Genomic DNA, 20,521 nt, shown 5'->3' on the forward strand with positions numbered 1-20,521 from the left:
TATTAAAAAGTATCTTATGCAAGGCAAGCTATTAGGTTATAGACTTTTCTAAATCATTTTGATCACAGACTACTTTGAAATATATTAACAAAAAACAAATACAATAGGTATCAAATATTCCAGGATAGAAATAGGTTAAGTAAATTTTGAACAAAGTGAAATTAGTTCATTTTTATATGAAAAGTTGTACAGTGAACATTTTGTTACCTACATAATTTAATATTTTAGGGGAAATATTGTTAGCATTCAAATTGTCTTATAAAACTTTTGTTCTGTCAAGCATTGCATCAAAGATCCTTAGCCAACTTTTTTAGGAAACTATATATTAAATGATTTTTATTAGAGATACTTCTTTGAAATTGAGGTTATGTGTGTACATTGAAGATTGTTTAAAGGAAATTAGATGTACTTTTTGGTATCAGAAATTTCTTTCGATAAGAGTAAGGTTTTGCTATACAGCTTCCCTACAAGATCAAAATTTTTGGACTTGATTTTTATCAGTAAAAGAGGCATTACTTTACTTAGTCTTTGTAGGTCATAATATTGGATAGAAATTACATTGGCTCTAATATTGTCAGTGGCTGTATATTGGAATTATAAAGTAGCTTTTGTGGTGTGGTAGAAATTTAAATAGATCTAAAATGGAATACTTAGTCTGCCTCTTAGTATCTGTGTGACAGTGGCTAAGTGACTTAAAAATCTTTGGGTCTCAATTTTGTATTGAGATTATATTGTATTGTAATCTATAAAATGAAGACATCAAGCTAGATTACAAGCTAAATTTCCTTCCAATTAGAACAGTCATGATTTTTAACGTATTATGAATGTAAAGGAAAAAAATACAGAATCCATCAAGACCTTTTACATTGCTACATTTCTCTAAGAAAAACAAATGCAAAAACTTTTTGACATATAATCATAGAATTTTAGAATTCACAGGAGTTACAAAAATCTATTTCAGACTATTCCAGGACAAAATTCTTCTACAAACCTGCCAAAGTGATATTCCTATACCTTAGATCTAATTATGTCAAGGTACGTTTCAAGAAGATTTAGTTTTCTGTTGCCTTCAGGATAAAATAAAATGTTTATTTGGCATATAAACCCTTCATAATCTGATTGCCAATCATGTTTCTGGATAGATTTCTCATCTGTACCACTTATTTACTCAATTTCAGCCAAAGTAACCTGCTCTCCCTTCCTTATATATCACCTTTTTTTTTTCTGCCTTCCTGCTTTTGCACAGGAAGGGAAAGTGAGGCAGATGACCTTGCACACCCCTCCCTCGTTTAAAGCTAATCTACTTACATATCATGGCATTATTTCCCTTATGTCATGTCCTTTTTAAGAAAGAAGGACAAATAAGAATAGCAGCTATGTGTTTGAAGTTCTCCTTCCTTGTCTTGTAAGCTTTGCACAATTATTAGTTCTCTTTAAGACTTAGCTTAAGTATCACAAGAGGCCTTTCCTGTTTCTCCCAGTTGTTCATATGCCTTCTTCCAAATTACCTTTTTTTATTTTTCTGTGTTTTTGTATATTTACTAATTTTTATAATTTTTATCTAGTAGAATGTAACCTTAAGAAAATAGAGAATGTTTCATTTTTGTCTTAGCATTCCTAGCATATAGCAAAATTATCTGGCTTTTAGAATTTTTTTTCATGTTTATTTCATGTTTATCAGTAAAAATTGAAATCTCACCTACAATAAATAATCAGCTAACTTTTGCTTGAAGTCTTTCTTCAGAGGAAAAACTTGTTATATTTCAAGTTAGTCTTATTTCTATACAAAATGCTCTAATTATGAGAAAGTATTTTTTCTTCCTTATCCTAAATTCAAATCTTGCTTAAATTCTACCCAATTTTCCTAGTTCTGCTTTCTTGAGCCAAGCAGAGTAAATTAGATTTTTCTTTCACATAATCTTCCACATTCTTGAAGATACATAACTTATCTATCCTTCTCCCCTTAGGCTAAACATAGCTATACTTTCAACAAAACCTTATATGACTTTCTTCCTTTTAATCTTCTCCGTATTATGGCATCCTCTTCTTGACACTTGCCATTGATCTAAAAGTTGCTCTAAGAAATTCACTAAAAGCTCAAGACTCATTGAGTATGTTTCATTTATAGTTCAAAATTGGCAAATCTTCCTATCTTGCCAAAATTGGCAAATCTTCCCTATCACTGTTAGAGCTACATAAGCAAACAGTCTTAATACATGTTTTAGGTAATTTGATGTAACTCAATTTGATGTAACTCAATGTAACAGCAGAATAACTTTTGCTGGCAGAAAAATTGGCGATCTAAAGTTATATTTACATAAATTGAATCTTAGCTTTCCATTAATTTCCCTTATGAAATTGAGATACCTTCTACTTGGGAATAAATTAATCTGAAGGTGAAATAAAAACACAAGATATGCAAAACATTTCTAAAATTATAAGTTTTGTGATGATGTTAATGCTCAAAATAAGTTAGAAAGCTCAAATATGCTATCAAAATTTTAAAAATATTTTGTGAGAAATAATGTATTTGTAGTATTAGATCCATTTGGCTTGGTTGATCCTTTTAAATGTAATTTTTCATCTAATTTCAGTCTCTCTTTCCCAGTGTAAATATTTCCTTTAAAATTCCAAGTCAAAATCTTTTTTTCTGTTGTGAAATGTGTTCCCTTTATCCTATTAATTTTATTTCACAATGCATAATGTTGTGAATTATTCATATATTCCATAATGGGAAATCTTTAAATAGCCAGAAAGCAATTTATCCAAAATCATGATTAACAATTTTTCCCCTGCTCTGAATTTTAGAGGTAAACGTGGTATAGTAGAAACAGCATTAGACTACAAGTTAGCCTACTCATGTTCTTCAGTTTTACAGTGAATTGGCTGTATAATCTTAAACAAGCTCTCTATGAGTCTCATTGCTCAATCTATAAAATTGAATTGAATTGAATTGGATAATATTTAAAGCCGTTTCTAACTACCAAATTCTAAGCCTGTCAAAAAAAGACAAAATCAAAGTATCAAGTTATTTTTAAGAGGGAAAGAGCTGCTTTTCCAAGTATGTCTTCAACTCTGTATATAATCAGTTCAACCTTTTTCTACTAAAGGTTCTTGTTTTTCCTTATGACCACTATGACAGTAGGTTTACCTCTTCTCAGAACAGTGTTTTTAAATACATGAAATATATAGGATTCCATATAAAACCAGTTATGCTGAAATATGTCATTATCAGGCTATTTCTTCTATTCGAGTTTATGGACTCTCTGAAATATCTTCACAGTTCCCAAATTAAGAACTCCTATTCTATGCCATCCACAATCATAGAGTTTAATAACTGAATTATAAGGGAAAAGGAAAAAAAAAATCAAAGATAAAATTAAATGTTTGAGCCCATTAATGAAGATGGACTAAGTGAAAAAGACAATAGTTTTCTGAAAATATGATGAATTTGCTTCTATTTATATTGTTTCATCTGTCAGTTAGATATTCATGGACAGATATCTTGCAGACATTTGGAAATTTAAGACAATCTTGTAGAAGAGGCTGGAGATAGAGATAGAGATACAATAATAATTGATTCCAAGGAATCAGGTGAGATCACCAAAGTAGACAGAGAATAGTGAAACAAGGTGGGATAGGGAGGGTGAGGAGGAGTGAGGAGGAATGCCCAAATTTAGAAACTAAGAAGTCAGATAATAGAAGACCAAGGTCAGAGCCATTTCATGACCTAGAGATAAGAGTGAATTTCACCGAGGGGAGCTGTCAGCAGATTCAGATACTGAAGAATTGTGGAGCATAATATATTATGCACAATAGGTGTTTAAAAGTTTATTGGGTAAATTGAAATTTCATTGAAATAGGGTGACTGAGAAAAAGCCTTTGGATTTGGTGATTTGGAAATTATATGTGTCCTTGGAAAGAAATTCTAATTATGTTCATTTTATACTATTATACTACCAAGTCAAAAAAGGATAAATAATAAGTTTAAGAAGCATTTTTAACTATAAAAAGTATTTTGCTGGTTAATGGGTGATAATGCAGAAAATTCAGTTAGCCAGAACACCTCACTCCTTGTCAGTTCTTGTTAATCAAGTTTTTATTACAAATGTTTGTGAAAAAAAAAAATCACATTTAAAAACTGTTATGATTAAGATGATTTAAGGTTTTATTTACTTTAAGTAGAATTGGATTTTTATTTTTAAAAGGACCCAGCTAAAATTCTTTGCTTCTAGGCTTAAGGGAATTTTTTTTAAAACATCCAACTTCATATGCTATTGACATAATAAAAAGCAATTTCAATATGTTTATGTACTTCTGAAGTGTTCAGACATGAATAGGTGCAAAAGATTTTTGACTATTTTGAAGAAAAGTATACTATGCTTTGAATGAATGCTTAGGAATCCTTTATAGTAGTACTTGCCTTTTAGTTTGTACCAAGACAACAATAAGCAACCCAAAATATTCATCATCATCATACTTTACATTTGAATAACATTTTATGGTTACTGAAAATCTTTCACATATACCATCAATAGAATATCAGCATTTCACGGGGAGTCTTTCTCTGCATTTTCCTGCTTATCTAAAACAGTCTTTTGTTATATGATACAGTGGATAGATAAGTAGAAAATTGAATTAAAAAGAACTTATTCATGTGTGGCATCTCTTCTCAACCAAAGAAACCTTTGAAAAATGAAATGAACTAATATCTCTTCATTTAAACTTGCTATATAGATCCTATCAGCATGGATTGGCAGTTAAAAGACCTGTGTTCCAGTCTTGGTTTTGTCAGCTGTTTTGTAACCTTGGGCAAGATGCTTTAACTTTAAGGGCTTCGATTCCTATAATGTTCTCTCTAAAATATAATGTTCTCTGTTTCAGTTTTCTTGGTGTCTCTGGAGGCAACCTTCATTTCAGTTTAGTAATCACAAGTACAGCCAGGTGTTGAAGTCTAAATCCTTTATTGTCTCTTTCAAGAGCTTGTAGGGGCCGGTTAGCTTTCTTAGAGGCCTATCTTTCTCCTTGGTTCTGAGAGCTTGAGCTCCTGGTGTCAGTCCTTTGTGCTCTCGCCTCTGTCAGCTTGTTGAGGTCTTCCTGAATGTGTCTTGGTTTCTGTGGGGGAGGCAGGAGGACTGCTACCAAGGTCTCTGTCGGGTGTGAATCTTGTGGAACTATATAGTACTAAGTACATGTACTGAACTAGAGAACTGTTAAGCACCATGCTAAATAACCATTGTCTCTATCAATTGCACTGACTTAGCACTTTGTAAGAATCCTTTCAGAGTTCAGAGTTCTGGCCCATAACAAGTTCCATTAATCAGACAAGGAGCTTGAAATAAATGACTTCTCAGGTCTTTTCATCTAGAAGTGTTTACCTGACTCTTTAAAACAAACAAACAAAATATACTGAGAACTTATAAGTTTCCATACCCATTATTAATATTTTCTCTGTTATGTTCTTAAGTTATTGGACAATCAACAAAATAATAGTCAAGTTCTGATTTGTAACATTAAAACAATTTTCAAAGTATAAATGTTCATATTGAAAATTCAGCCATCAGCTAACCAACTGGTCTGAACTGACTCTAACACACCCTGTCCCTACTTCTACAGTGGTATGAGAATATATACATGATTACCTTGTTAGATGTTGAGTGAGATATAAGGAACCATAATGTTATTCCCTCCTAGAGCTTCATTGACTTTATAACCTAATTCAAAATCCAAGAGATAAACATTAATGATTAAGCATTCTTGAAATTATGGTAATAAATACAGAATCATAAACCATTACATGGTAGTCTGGGATTAAAAGCAGACAAGTCTGTTTTAAGAATGGTATTTATTCCAAATATATTTATTCAGAAAGATAACATGGTAAACTTTACTGGATTAGCCAAGAAACCTGACACCAAGAAAACCTGGGTTTAAGTCCCATTCACACGTGCAAGATGTGTGGCAAATCATTTAACCTCTTAGTGCTCTAGAAAACTTTCTAAAACTGCATCTTGCAAAGAAAATGCTGACCTCCCTTGGTAGAGTTTCCTTCTGATGGTTTTTCCAATACCAAAGAAATCATAGGTCTAATACATAGTCCTGTATTTCTGTATATATTTATATGTACATGTTTCCCCTGATAGTGTTTGGGTTTTTTGTTTGACTTGTTTTGTTTTGTCCCTGATACACTCAGCATGTATGTCTTGGACATGATAGGCCCTGTTTAAGTAATTCTTGGATTGGATTTCAAATGAAGCATGCTGGCTATAGTGTAACAGCAAAACAAAAATGTTTCGGGCAGCAATTAGAAATGGAATGAGTAAAGGTTTGAGTAGAATTAGTTTCACTCAGCTAAGCCAGCAAGAACAAAGCTAGAACACCAAGCCCTACCAGTAATAATGAGAAATGCAAAACATAATTTTATTTCTCTAAGGCTACATAACATAAAAAAGAGCTATTTACAGTTGTTGTGTTAAAACAATCCTCCAGGAGCTATATCTGTTTTTTTTTTCTTTGAAAATGTTTAAGGAACATAAACATGCTTTAGAAACCTAGTTTAAATTTTAAAGTTCTTACGTTTGCTTTATGTCTTGGGACCATAGGATTAGTTAGTTAAAGGACTTTCCCATATCATGTAATCTAGTCCATTCATTTTATAGATGAGAAAACTAAGTCCAAGGAAGTTCCACACCTTGAAATCCCTTGAAATTTAAGGGCCATCTCCTGTATGAAATCTTTCCTGAATCCCAATCTGCTTTCTCTCCCAATTGGCTTTTCTCTGCCAATTTACCTTATATTTATTTTCTAGATGTGTATATATATATATATATATATATATATATATGCTCTCCTCATGTATGTCCTTTGAGAGCAAGTGCTTTTTCACTTGTCTTTATATCCCTAGACCCTAGCTTTTAGTATTCGAGATAAAGGAGGTGCTTGATAGATGCTTGCTTGCTTGATTAAAATTGTCCTAAGATCACCCAGGTACCTAGCCAGTCCTGGGACTCTAAACCCAGTTCTCTTTTCACTATATTAACTTTTTTATTTTATAGAAAATCTTGATTTGTGTCCTGAGGATATATGACACCTCAAAGGAAAAAAAAAAATTAATGATTGGTTTGTGCTTATTTGCTCTTAAATGTGGGGTTAGAAAGTTTTTATGAAGGAGTTAGACTTGATGGATAGTTATTTATTTTTAATGCAGTTTGAAATTTAGTGCTTGGCACTCCATGAAAACATTGCTTCATTTGCAGAGTACAAAAAATATGCTTTCTTTTATCACTTGTCAAGTGTCCTGATTTTATCTTAAAAGTATTTTACTTTGCATTGAATTGTCAAAACTGCAACACAAAATACTGTGTCTTTAGAGCATTGATTTTGTGTTATTTAAAATAATAAATTAATAAGAATACAAAAATGGTCTAAACTTTTAAAGATTGGTTTTGGAGTAAGTATTCAGAGAATATATATATAAGCTGAAGCTTATTCATAGAATTTGTTCATAAAATGTAAGGATTGAATGTTGCTTAGAGAACATTTGGTCTAATCCTGCTATTTTACAAATGAGAAAAATCAGATTGACAGAAGTTAAAAAACTTAATCAGAGTATAATAAATACAGGTCCCAGTTCTTTTGATATAACCATATAGTGGTTATTAAAATGAAAAAGGAAAGTAATTTATCATTAACTATAAGTTTTAATAAATATTTCCTGTTTCTTATATCACTATGCTATCCCTTATTTTTCTCCCTACTACTTGCCACCAGAAAGCCATGTAACAAATAGTATTTTTTGGAAGAGGAAAAAACACACAACAAAACCTAGCACTACTGATCGATATATTGAAAAAGTCCAAGGACATGTGCAACATGGGTAGTAATGTAAAGGGCAAATTGAGGATGTTTTTTCACATCTCTTCAAATCCTACTTGTATTTTTGCTTTTTAGTGTTTCATTCTTTCCATTTACATTGTTGTAGTTACTATGTATATTTGTTTTCTTGGCTCTGCTCACTTCATTCTGCATCGTTTCATATAAATCTTTCTATGCCACTAACTATTTAGTTGCACTCATTTCTTATAGCACAGTATTATTTCATAACATTGACTATTGCATTTTTGTCTCTCCCCCTAATTTGTAGGGTGTGAGGTAAAACTTCAGGGTTTCCAAAAGGCTATCAAACTGTGCATACCCTTTGATCTAGCAATGTCTCTACTGGGCCTGTATCCCCAAGAGATCATAAAAAGGGAAAAGGACCCGCGGGTACAAAAATGTTTGCAGCAGCTCTTTTTATAGTGGGAAGAAACTGGAAATTGAGTAGATGTCCATCAGTTGGAGAATGGCTGAACAAGTAATGGTATATGAATATTTTGGAATATTACTGTTCTATAAGAAATAATTAGAAGGCTGATTTCAAAAAAGCCTAGAGAGGCTTACATAAATTGATGCTAAGTGAAGTAAGTAGAACCCAGAGAAATTGTACATGGCAACAATAAGATTATGTGATTATAAACTTGGATGGACATGGCTCTTTTCAGCAATGAGGTGATTCAGGCCAATTCCAATAGACTTGTGATAGAGAGAGACATCTGCATCCAGAGAGAGGACTATGGGAACTGAGTGTATATCACAACATTATATTTTCACTTTTGTTTGCTTTCACATCCCAGCTCTCTCCACCCAAAGATCCCTCCCTTTTCTTCTTCCTTCCTTTGCTTCTCCCTTCACTTATCCCTTTCCCCTTACTTCTTTATAGATTTGGAAGGTGCTGCATCCTTTATGGTATATGTGTTTCTTCTTCTGCACCTCATTTGCATAACATTATTATTTTTACCTTTTCTTAGAGAGTGGTGGTTTTTTTAAGAATCAGATCATATTCCATTCCCTCTCAATTTTTCTTTTGAGCTATCTAATTACTGATATCAGTCTTAGACATTGTTTTACATTTCCATGTAAAAAATACATACAATTTGGCCATTAAGTTCCTCAAAATTGATCTTTGATATTGGCTCTTATGTGTTAAATTTTTTTATTGAGTTATATTTGATTTAAACTATGTCCTAAAAATCTGCAAGTTCATCAAATGTCCATTTTTTCCATTCATTATTATGGATAATTTTACTGAATACGATATTTTTGGTTACAGGCCTAATTCTTTGATTGCTGGTATATATAATTTCAGGATTTACAGTCTTTTATTGTGGCTGCTGATAAATCTTGTACAATTCTAATTGTATCTCCATTGTATTTTTTTTTCTTATTTCTTGTAAAATTTTGTCTTTGATTTAGGGGTTTCAAAATTTGGCAATAATATTCCTATGTGTTTTGAACTCTTTGAGGTGGTGATCTGAGATTTTTTTTTCTATTTCTACTTGTCCCTCATATTCTATCATTCCAGGACAATTTTCTTAGATAATTTCTTGTATTATTGTTTCAAGGTTCTTTTTTTTTTTTTTTTTTTTTTTTTTTTTTTTTTTTTTTTTTTTTTTTTTTTTTTTTTTTTTTGGTCATAGCTTTCAGGTAGTAATAACAGAAAACTAAAGAATTCACCAATAATTTTTTTTTTTTTTAGTATATCTGTTTTTTAGTAATTTCTGTGCTTTTTAAACACTTGAAAAAGTTAGGTATATGACATTTAGGCTATGGAAGGTACATTTGTTAAATAAGGATTAAAAATGACTATGATTCAGGGAACTACGGATCCCAGATCTAAGCCAACCCCTTCAAATAACATTTGAGGTGACTGGGATTGTGGGCTCTGGTCCTGTTACCACCTGAAGAAATAAGTCAACATCAATGAAATTAGTTTCAAAGTGCTTATAATTGGATGGGAGTCAACAACATTTAAATGATCAAGTTTAAATAAATTATTAGTCAGTATATTTGGCTCTTTGAGAGTTCATTTTGAAGCTAACTCAACCAACCTTGTAAGGAAGAAGGGGTTTGTTTTCTGTTTTTTAAATTAAAGCTTTTTATTTTCAAAACATATACATGGATAATTTTTTAACAAGACCCTTGCAAAACCTTGTATTCCAAATTTATCCCCCTTTTCCCATCCTCTCCCCTAGATGGCAGGTAATCCAATACATGTTAAACATGTTAAAATATATATATTTTCTTTTGGGGATGGGGTGGGAGAAAGGAGGGGAAAATTTGGAACAGAAAATTTTGCAAGGGTCAATGTTGAAAAATTACCCATGCTTATGTTTTGTAAATAAAAAGTAATAATATATATATATATATAGATGTATATTAAATCCAATGTATGTATACATATTTATAGTTATTAAATGCTGAATAAGAAAAATTAGATCAAAAAGGAAAAAAGGGAGAAAAAACAAAATGTAAGCAAACAATAACAAAAAGAGTGAAAATGCTGTATTGTGCTCTACTCCCATAAATTCAGTATGCTGTAATAATGTAACTGTACTAAGGTATATATAAGGGCTGAGAAGGACTGGAAATGAGACATTCCATCTTTGAGCAGCTTCATGGTGGCTGTCCTGCCTTCATCACTTCTCCACTAAGATCAAAGACTCAGACTGATTCCGGGGACTTCCAGAAAGCTAGCCCTATCACTACAATATAAATCTCTCCAGGTCTCTCTGAAATTGTCCTGTTGATCATTTCTTATGTAATAAATAATTTTGAAATAAGCAGTATTTCATTACATTCATATACCACAACTTATTCAACTCCAACTTATTCTCCAACTGATGGGCATCCAGTTTCTAGTTTCTTGCTTCTAGAAAAAGGGCTGCCACAAACATTTTGTACTTGTGGGTTCCTTTCCCTCCTTTATGATCTCTTTGGGATATAAACCCAGTAGAAACACTGCTAGATCCAAAGGGTATGCACAGTTTGATAGAAGGGAGTTTTTAAAATGAAACATTTTATTGGAAATATAGTGAGGTTCTTAAATGAGTGAAGCTATGGCAGGTTCAGAAATGATGTAATTATCACATTTATATTGTATTCCTTGAAAACTAAGAAGAAACAAAATAAGTTTAGAAAGAATGAATTCTCTGACCATTGGACCATTAAATGAAAAATCATTTGATCCTGACTTGTGGACCTTACTTTATGTTGGTTTCTTAGAATTGTAGAATTATAGAATGTGAGAGCTGGAAGAACCTTTAGAAACTGTCTAGTCTCATTTTATACATAATATCACTGCTATTGAAAATGGCATTGAAAATTTGTCCAATATCATACAACTAAAACAGTATCATAATAAGGAGTAGAAAAAACCCAGGTCACCAAATTTCTAGTTCAGTAATCATGTTACTGCCCATTTTTTCTTCCCAGAAACTAAAATGAAATGTTCTTACTGAATATAACATATTTTTCCCCCTCAGATACTGAGCGACTCTATTCAGTGATATTCCAGGAGATTTGTGACTGCTTTGGAAAGAAATATACTTGGGATGTGAAAGCCATGGTTATGGGTAAAAAAGCGCTGGATGCAGCGCAGGTTATTGTAGAAGTCTTGGATCTTCCATTAACCAAGGAGGAGCTGTTGATTGAAAGCAAAAAGAAGCAAGAACAAATATTTCCAACCGCTACATTTATGCCAGGTATTTTTTCATATAAATAAATTCATGCAAAAATGTTAATGGTTGCTTTGATCTAGAAAAATGTCCTTTTATGTACTGTCACTTGATAATAATTTTCCTTTGCCTGAATGCTCCCCATATTCCTCTTCACCCAATACATATATGCATATATACATGTGTGTATATATATATATATATATATATATATATATAGTAAATAATTTCTTTGTTAGAGTATATTTCAGAGCTGCTGAAGGAGTTTCCTATTTGAATAAATAATGGAAAATCTTTCCTATTTTCTTGTTTGTATGCACCTTTGCTTTTTCTTACTAGAATTTAGTGTTCTATTGAAAAGGAAAGATTACTTTGTTTCCATGGGACTTGCTAACTAAAGATAGATGAAAACAAGATTGCTAGTCTTTGTTGCTAGAAAGGAGGTCAGAAGTGTTCTGTATTATATGGGACTACAAGTGCTTTAAAATTGAGAACTATTTTCAGATTCTTCCAAGATAGTGGGACAAAAATTCAATCTTTAAAGTTATTGGTATAAGAAAAAGATCCTTATGAGCAATTTAGATTTAAAACCACATTAATATTAATCAAATATATAATATTATAATTAATCAAATCTGCCACCAAACCAAATATTTCCATGAATCAGAAATTGGTTCTTTACACAGTACAATTGATAACAATGCTTGTATTATCTTGTGAGAAATTAACTTGATGTTTAGTGTCAACATCCTACATTTTGAGAATTCATAGAAAAAAAAAACTCTTAAAGTTCATTCCATTTCTAAATTTTATAATATCACAACATAGGGAAGTTACTTTATAGGACATAATTGGGTTAGGAAAGATGTACTTTGTCCCTTATAGATAATATCAGGACAATATAAAAATATAAGTAGTTAATATAATGACTCAAAGTTATTTATCTTGCTTTTAAAGGTTAATGAAGAATGAAAAGATTTTTATCTATTATTAGAGATTGGTTTTTAAAGAAAATGTTTACTTTTCTGTTTGTCTCTGGCATTTTTCATTTGGTCTATATCTATTTGCCAAGCTTGGAAAGACAAAAATGGTCTTTGCCCTAAAGAAGCTTACTTTCTAATAGTGAAGACAATGTAAATAAATACTTTGGTATATATAAGATATATAGATATCGATATCTTGAGTCTTTTAGGCAGTTCAGGAAACCAGGAGACTAAAGTGAGTATTGCAAACATTAAGAACAACGTACTGCAGAAAGGGCAAGAAAGAGAAGGATTGAAGGATGGCCCATAGCTTTAATAGTTAAGTGTATAATTTGAATGCTGAGGTCAGAAGTCAGATTGCAAAAAATTTAGAAGAGAGAAAGAAGAGGAATTGGAGGTTGCAAATGTAAATTATTTTCTCAAGTTCCACCTGGAAGAAGAGAGATACAATGATATTTAGCATGTATGATTTGAGTGAAGTGAAAAATTTTTAATAATAGCTTTTTATTTTGAAAATACATTTTCAAAGTAGTTTCCAACTATTCACTCTTGCAAAACCTTGTATTCCAAATTTTTCTCCCTCCCTCCCCCTCACTCCTTCCCCAGATAACAAGCAATCCAATATATGTTAATCATGTGCAATTCCTCTCTACATATTTCCACATTTATCATGCTGCGTAAGAAAAATTAGGTAGAAAGGAAGGAAGGAAGGGAAGAAGGGAGGGAGGGAGGGAGGAAGGAAGGAAAGAAATAATAACAATAAAGGTGAAAATACTATGTTGTGATCCAATTTCAGTCTCCATAAGTCTTTCTGAATGCAGATGCCTCTCTCCATCACAAGTCTGTTGGAATTGTCCTGAATCACCTCATTGTTGAAAAGAGCCATATACCTCACAGTTGATCATCACATGATCTTGTTCCTGCTGTGTACAGTGTTCTCTTGGTTCTACTCATTTCATTTAGCTTCAGTTTATGCAAGACCCTCCAGGCTTTTCTGAAATCAACCTGCTGATCTTTTTGTATAGAACAATACTATTCCATAATGCGCGCGCACACACACACACACACACACACACACACCCCATAACTTATTTAACCACTTCCCAGCTGTTAGGTATCCATTTAGTTTCCAGTTCCCTGTCACTACAAAAAAGGTTTCTACAAACATTTTTGCACATGTGAGTCCTTTTCCCTTTTTTATGGTTTCTTTGGGATACAGACTTAATAGAGACACTGCTGGATCAAAGTCCTTTGGTCCTAGTTCTAAATTGCTTTCCAGAATGGTTGGATCATTTCGTACTTCTATCAGCAATGTATTAATGTTCCAGTTTTCCCACATCCCCTCTAACATTTGTCAATATCTTTTCCTGTCATCTTAGCCAATCTGAGAGGTGTATAGTGATACCTCAGAGTTTTCTTAATTTGCATTTCTCTAATCAATAGTGATTTAGAGCATTTTTTTCATATGACTAAAAATGACTAATTTCTTTGTCTGAAAATTATATCCTTTGACCATTTATCAATTGGAGAGTGGCTTGTATTTTTATAAATTGAGTCAATTCTCTACCTATTTTAGAAATGAGGCCTTTATCAGAATCCTTGGATGTAAAATTTTTTCCCCTGTTTTCTGTTTCACTTCTGATCTCAAAATGAAGATTTTTTTAAGGACACAATGTTTGTAGAGAAAAGGCTAGTTAATAAAGATTGAAAATAAGAAAATATGTGAAATGGAAGAGTCAGGAATATATAACATCAAGGGTTCTTATAGAAAGGTGGTCTTTGATAAGAAGTATTTCATTTTATTTGAGACCAGACTGGAGAAAATTTCTGAAGCTAGAAAAGGAGATGAAGGCACTATTAAAAAGAAGCTAGAGATCTATAGAGTTTCTTTAATTTCTTAGGACATTAAAACAAACAAGAATAAGATTATCTGCTTTTAGGTACATTTGTATACACTGAGATAATGTGTAAAAAGCAATTTGCAAGTTTTAATTTTTTTATTTAACAGTTTGTTGTTTTGATGATCATTTTTTTAAATATAAAAATGTACATTTCCTATTCTGTAGTTTTAATATGAGATTTCTTTTGACTATTTCTAAGAAAATATTGTAGTTTTGTAGTTATTCTAATCTAGCATTTTCATAACATAAGTGAAAGTAAATTGTACCTCTATTACTTAAATAATGCTTTTCTGAGATTCATGCTATGGAGCTGTCTTTTAATTGCTTCATTCAGTTAAATATTTTATGTATGTAATAAACATAGTACTGAAAATAGTAGACTCCATAAATCCAAATGCCAGGAATTGGTCCTTTTTGTGTTTGTTTTGTGGGGTTTTTTGGCTTGTTTGTTTGCTTTGTTTAGACAATTGAGGTTAAGTGACTAGCCCAGAGTCACTCAGCTAGTAAAGTATTAAGTGTCTGTGGTTATCTTGGAACTCGGGTTCTCCTGACTCCATGGCTGGTACTCTGTTTAGCTGGTGTGCTATCTAACTGCCCCGAGGAGTTCATTTTGTGAATTTTTTTTGCCCTAACCTCCATTGTTTTTTGGCTTTCCCAAATGACAAAGTAATAAGTGTAGCTAAGCAAAAATGGCAAGTTAAGAGAAGTGAGTAACCTATTTATTTTTCTTTAAAACACATACATACTCTGGGGCAGCTAGTTGGTGTAGTGGATAGAGCACCAGCCCTGAAGTCAGGAGTTCAAATCTGGCCTCAGACAACACTTCCTAGCTGTGCAACCTTTGGCAAGTCACTTACCTCTAATTGCCTCAGCAAACACACACACACATGCACACACACACACACACACACATGCACACACACATATACACACACAGAGTTATGCATATTAGGTCATTCTAAAAATGATTTTATTACTTATTAATTGTAATAATAACTCTCATTTTTATACAGTTTTAAGATTTACAAAATCATTTACTCACAATAATCAGCTGAAGGGGAGACAGAATCAAGATGATGGAGAGTAGACAGGACATTGCTTGAGCTTGAGCTCTCCCCACCTTCCCTCAGAATCAATGCTAGATCAAGCCTCTGAATGGATTTTGGAATGACAGAATCTACAGACATTTTGAGTGTAACAATTTTCTGCCTTAAGATATCTTAGAAGAACTTAAGAAGAGTTCTCTCATTTGGGGAGGGGGTAATGAAACCCAGCACAGAGAGGCACAGGGAATGTAGAAGGAGATCTTAGAAGTAGAGGAACACTGGCTACTCTGTCCTGGTTCAGAAGGACAGTGGAATAATAGGCCAGCTATGAGACATCCAACACAACCGTAGAAGTCAAATTGGGAGCCTTCAGACTCCAGCATAACAGGTCAGATGATCTCCAGGGCCAGATGGATTTACACATGAATTCTGGCAAACATTTAAAGAACAATTAATTTCAATACTATATAAACTATTTGGAAAAAATAGAGGGAGAAGTAGTCTTAACCAGATTCTTTTTATGACACAGACAAGGAGCTGATCCCTAAACCAAGAAGAGCCAAAACTGAGAAAGAAAAATTACAGACCAATCTCCCTAATGAATATTAATGCAAAGTTTCAAATAAAATATTATATTATAACAATTTGTCAGTAGCACTGTGAGCAAATGGGATTTATACCAAGAATGCAGAGCTTGTTCAATATTATGAGAACTATCAGTGTAACTGACCATATCAATAATAAAACCACAAAAATTATAAGATTATCTCAGTAGATATAGCAAAATCATTTGACAAAATATGACACCCCTTTCTAATAAAAAGACTAGAGAGCATAGTAATAAATGAAGTTTTCTAAAACCATCAGCAAGCATTATTTGTAATGGGGATGAGCTAGAAACATTTTAGTAAGATCAGGGTTGAAGCAAGGTTGCCTGTTATCACCACTATTATTAAATTTCATACTAGAAATATTAGCTTTAGCAAAAAGAGAAGAAAAAGAAATTCAAAGAATTAGAGTGCGTAACAAGAAAACAAAACTACAGCTGTACAGATCATGTATGATGGTATATTTAGAGAATCCTAGAGAATCAACTAAAAAACTACTAGAAACAATAAGCAAGTTTAACAGAGTTGCAGGATATAAAATAAATCCATACAAATCATCAGCATTTATATCTGTAACCAACAAACTCAGCAGCAAGAAATAGAGAAATTCTATTTAAAATAACTGTAGAAAATATAACCCACATGTGCAAAAATGTTTGCAGCAAACATTTTTTTGTAGTAGCAAGGACCCAGAAATTGAATGGATGCCTATCTGTTGGGGATTGGCTGAATAGTTATGCTATTTAAATGTGATGGAATATTATTGTTCTGTAAGAAATGATGAGCAAGGCTGATTTCAAAAAAGCCTGGAAATACTTACATGAACTGATGCTGGGTGAAATGAGCAGAACTAAGATAATAGTATACATAGTAAAAAACAAGATTATGTGATTAGGTCAACTGTGATCGACTTGACACAAAGTTTTTCAAAGATGAATGTTGAAAAGTATTTTTTTCATGGATTTGGGAAATTAATATTGAAAAAATTTAATAACTAGCTGAGGTTAGGCATTACTTAATGTAACTACTAACTTAAGAGCTTGAAGTAATATTACTCATTGATAGCAGTAAACTAAACATCTGACTTTTTTTTCTGAATTAAATAACATTAGTTTATATATTTTTCTTTATGAAATATTTCTAAAGCAATGGAATTGATTTCACAAACCAAAATCTTAGTTATCTGTCATGATCAGGATACTGAGAAGCATTGAATCTACAGGGAAATTGTAAGTTAGTAATACAGAAACTATGAAATTCTATAGCTAGAGTAGTTAAGCTACAGTATGAGTGGAAGAAAAAGAAAATGAACTCAGGGAAGGGAAATAATTCCTCATTGAAGAGGCTTAGAGCATTAAGAAGAAATTAAGAAATTTCATGAAATGATCATGAAAGTTCTGTTTAATAATAAAAAAGATAAATGCAAAAAATAGGTATGAATTCTAAGAGTTGACATTTTAAAAATAAAAATGCTATTTTTGGTATGCAAAAATTTTGATAATCAAATCATAAACCAAAATCAAAAGAATTAAAAAATGGAAAAGAAAGTGCAACATCTTATCAGAAAAACAACTGATCAGAAGAACAGGAAGAGAAATAATACAAAAATATTTGGACTGAAAATAATAAGTAAAAAACAATCTTGATACAATATTACAGGAATGTATCAAGGAAAATTTCCTCGAAGTTCTAGAACAAGAAAGCACACATCATGATCCCACAGATCACTACCTAAAAGAGATCCCAGGAGAAAGTCTTAATAAGGAATGTTATAGCCAAGTTTCTGAGCTCCCATGTTAAATATTGGAAGCAACAATAAGGACTACATAAAACCTTTCAACAACTATATTGAAGTACCCTTGGTCTTAAGAATACTATATTCTAAAGAGCAAAAGTGCTGGGGTTACAACCAAGGGTAACATACCTAGCAAAGTTTAAGTATAATCCTGAAATTTAAAAAGAAAAAAATAAGGACATTTAAATTCAAAGACTTAATGTTTTTGTGTGAAAAACCCAAAACCTAAAGGAAAATTCAACATGATATCCAAGAGAATATAAGGTAAACCTTAAAGACCAAAATTAAGAGACTCAATAAAGTCAAATTTTTTATTTTTTAAATGTGAAAATTTTAGCAATACTCTTTTGATTATCATTATTTGGATAGTTTGAAAGAACAGTATTGGCTGAACTGAGTATGATAGTATGATTCTAAAAAAAAGCTTTAGCAAGAGGTAAAAAAGGAATAATTATCTCATGCAAATGAGACATAAAAGGAAAAATTGATACAGAAGAAACTAGTACTATAGAGGGGGGATAGTTATAGAACTTTATTCATTGAGAATGTATTAAAGAGGGAACAGTATATGCCTACAAAGGCATAAAAAAGTCTTCCACATTCAGAAAGAAAAGGCCAATGGGAGTAGGAGTAGGTGGAAAAGATAAGGGAGGAACTCTTAGAGGAATGGGTAGGATTAGGAGAAGAAGGTAGTGGGTAGAAGTAAAGCAGATGAGTCAGGAGGGATAGGATAAATAGGGTAAGAATAGAGAAACTATTTGTTTATATCTTCCTTCTAACTATACCTTACATTTCAATATCACTTTAGGATTTATCAAATGATATCCTCACAACAACCCTGTAAAATAGTACTTTATATACATTACTATATTCTATGTACCATACATTATTATAACCACATGAATTCCTATTTCACATATGAATAAATTGTAACTCACAGAAGTAAAGTGATTTGTCTAGGGTGATACAGCTGTTAAACATCAAAAATGTGGTATGTCTTGACACTGTGTACACCCTTATGCTACTGCTAACATTAATGAAACACTGAATTTGAAAGTTTTCTCATCCAAATTTAGTTTTTATAAATGTTTTCTTTTATTTTTTTTAAAAAGTTAATAGGGCAAATCAATTTATATTTGTAAAGTATAGTTATCTTCTAAAACTGCAGCTATTTTATAAGAATGTTGATTAATGATGTTAGCTTTTCTTTGATTAAAAAAGGACAGTGAAGACTTGAAGAACCCTAATATGGCCTTATATTAGAGTCAGTGTAGCAGATGGAAGCCATCTGGAAGCCAAGAGATAATCTGTTCATAAAAATGATATGTTTATCCTCAGGGTTCCTATTCATTAAGAGTACGTGAATCATAAAAGATAAAAGTAATACACATTAAATTGTTTTCCAGTACTAAAAAAGAAATTCAGTGTGTTTCTTATTTCTGCTCAGTCCCTATACTTTTTTCATCTTTTTGATCTGAGATAAATTATAATTAAATTAAATAAGAAAGAGATTACTTCCTATAGGGAAAAAAAATGTTTAAGGATGTAAATTAAAAAGAAATTGGAAATTTTTCTTTCTTAAGTGTTCTGAATTATACTAATGGTTCAATTTATAACTTCACTGTCTAGTTACTTATACTTAAGTTGCAACTGATAATATTCACTTCTATAAATCATTGGCTGTGTATCCATTAGCATCATTATGGGAATAATGATATGTATCTTTATAAATGACCTTGTCAATAAGATAATTTTCAATAATCCATTCAATTGTGGACTCTTCATTTGTGGAATCATGTTAAAAGATACTGAGTAATATCTAACAGAATTACTAAGTAAAGTCAGAATGATCTTGGGACGCTGGAGTTTCTTAGATCATGTGTCAAACAATTAGCAAGTATATCATGATGAAAGAATTGACAAAATATAAAAATAAACCTATATTCACATTCTGAGCTTCAAAATGTAACCTTGAGGATCTGGTACACAGAAAAATAGGAAATAAATACCTTCAGCAAAAAGACTCTGAATAGCTTAATATCCTTAATATCTTTGTGGCCTGCATTATGTATTTGCCATCAGTGATTGATGATTTGAGTTAAACAGTGACTCTGAGGTCAGATAAAAGTAAATGTAATTATAGTTTAAAAGACTAAAAAATACAATAAGGAACAAAAGTGGAAAAGACTCTTTAGTTTCTGGTTAATAACTCCCAATACATGTGACTTTTTTATTGGTATATTTTATTGATAAAAGAAACTTCTTTTGGTAAGAAAATTCTACTAGTACAGATGGACATCTGTTCTGTAATTCATTATTTTAGGAGTTGTTTGGGACTTTTAGAGGTTAAGTGCCTTTTCTAGTTAGGGTCACACAGCCAGTAAGTGTAAGAGGTGGAAAGTCTACTTTGAATACTATGATTTTTTTTTTTTTAATCTCAAAACTCTTCCCTATTACATCTAGTCCAATTATTACATCCATGGGTCATAGCCAAATTCAGTGGTCTTTGCAAAAGAATAGAAAACAGAACAAAATAATAGAAGAGCTTTTATAAGATTAAGATAAGAGAATGATGCATCCTCCCTCTACACACACACATATACACACACCCTTTTTTAAAAACTTTAATAGATTAT

At 31.8% G+C, this 20,521-nt stretch overlaps 1 protein-coding gene across 3 annotated transcripts in view; it reads left to right on the top strand.

Moving 5' to 3' along the window:
* The window catches only part of PUDP (pseudouridine 5'-phosphatase), a 143,949-nt gene that overhangs the window by 39,585 nt on the left and 83,843 nt on the right, over positions 1 to 20,521 (top strand). For all 3 annotated transcript variants that reach the window (XM_023500351.2, XM_031959030.1, XM_003765596.4), the window contains exon 2: positions 11,361 to 11,579. In XM_023500351.2, the coding sequence (XP_023356119.1) occupies positions 11,361 to 11,579 (219 nt within the window). The remainder of the gene's footprint in view (positions 1 to 11,360; positions 11,580 to 20,521) is intronic.

The sequence above is a fragment of the Sarcophilus harrisii genome, chromosome 3 (genome assembly GCF_902635505.1).
Source record: "Sarcophilus harrisii chromosome 3, mSarHar1.11, whole genome shotgun sequence".
NCBI lineage: Eukaryota > Metazoa > Chordata > Mammalia > Dasyuromorphia > Dasyuridae > Sarcophilus > Sarcophilus harrisii.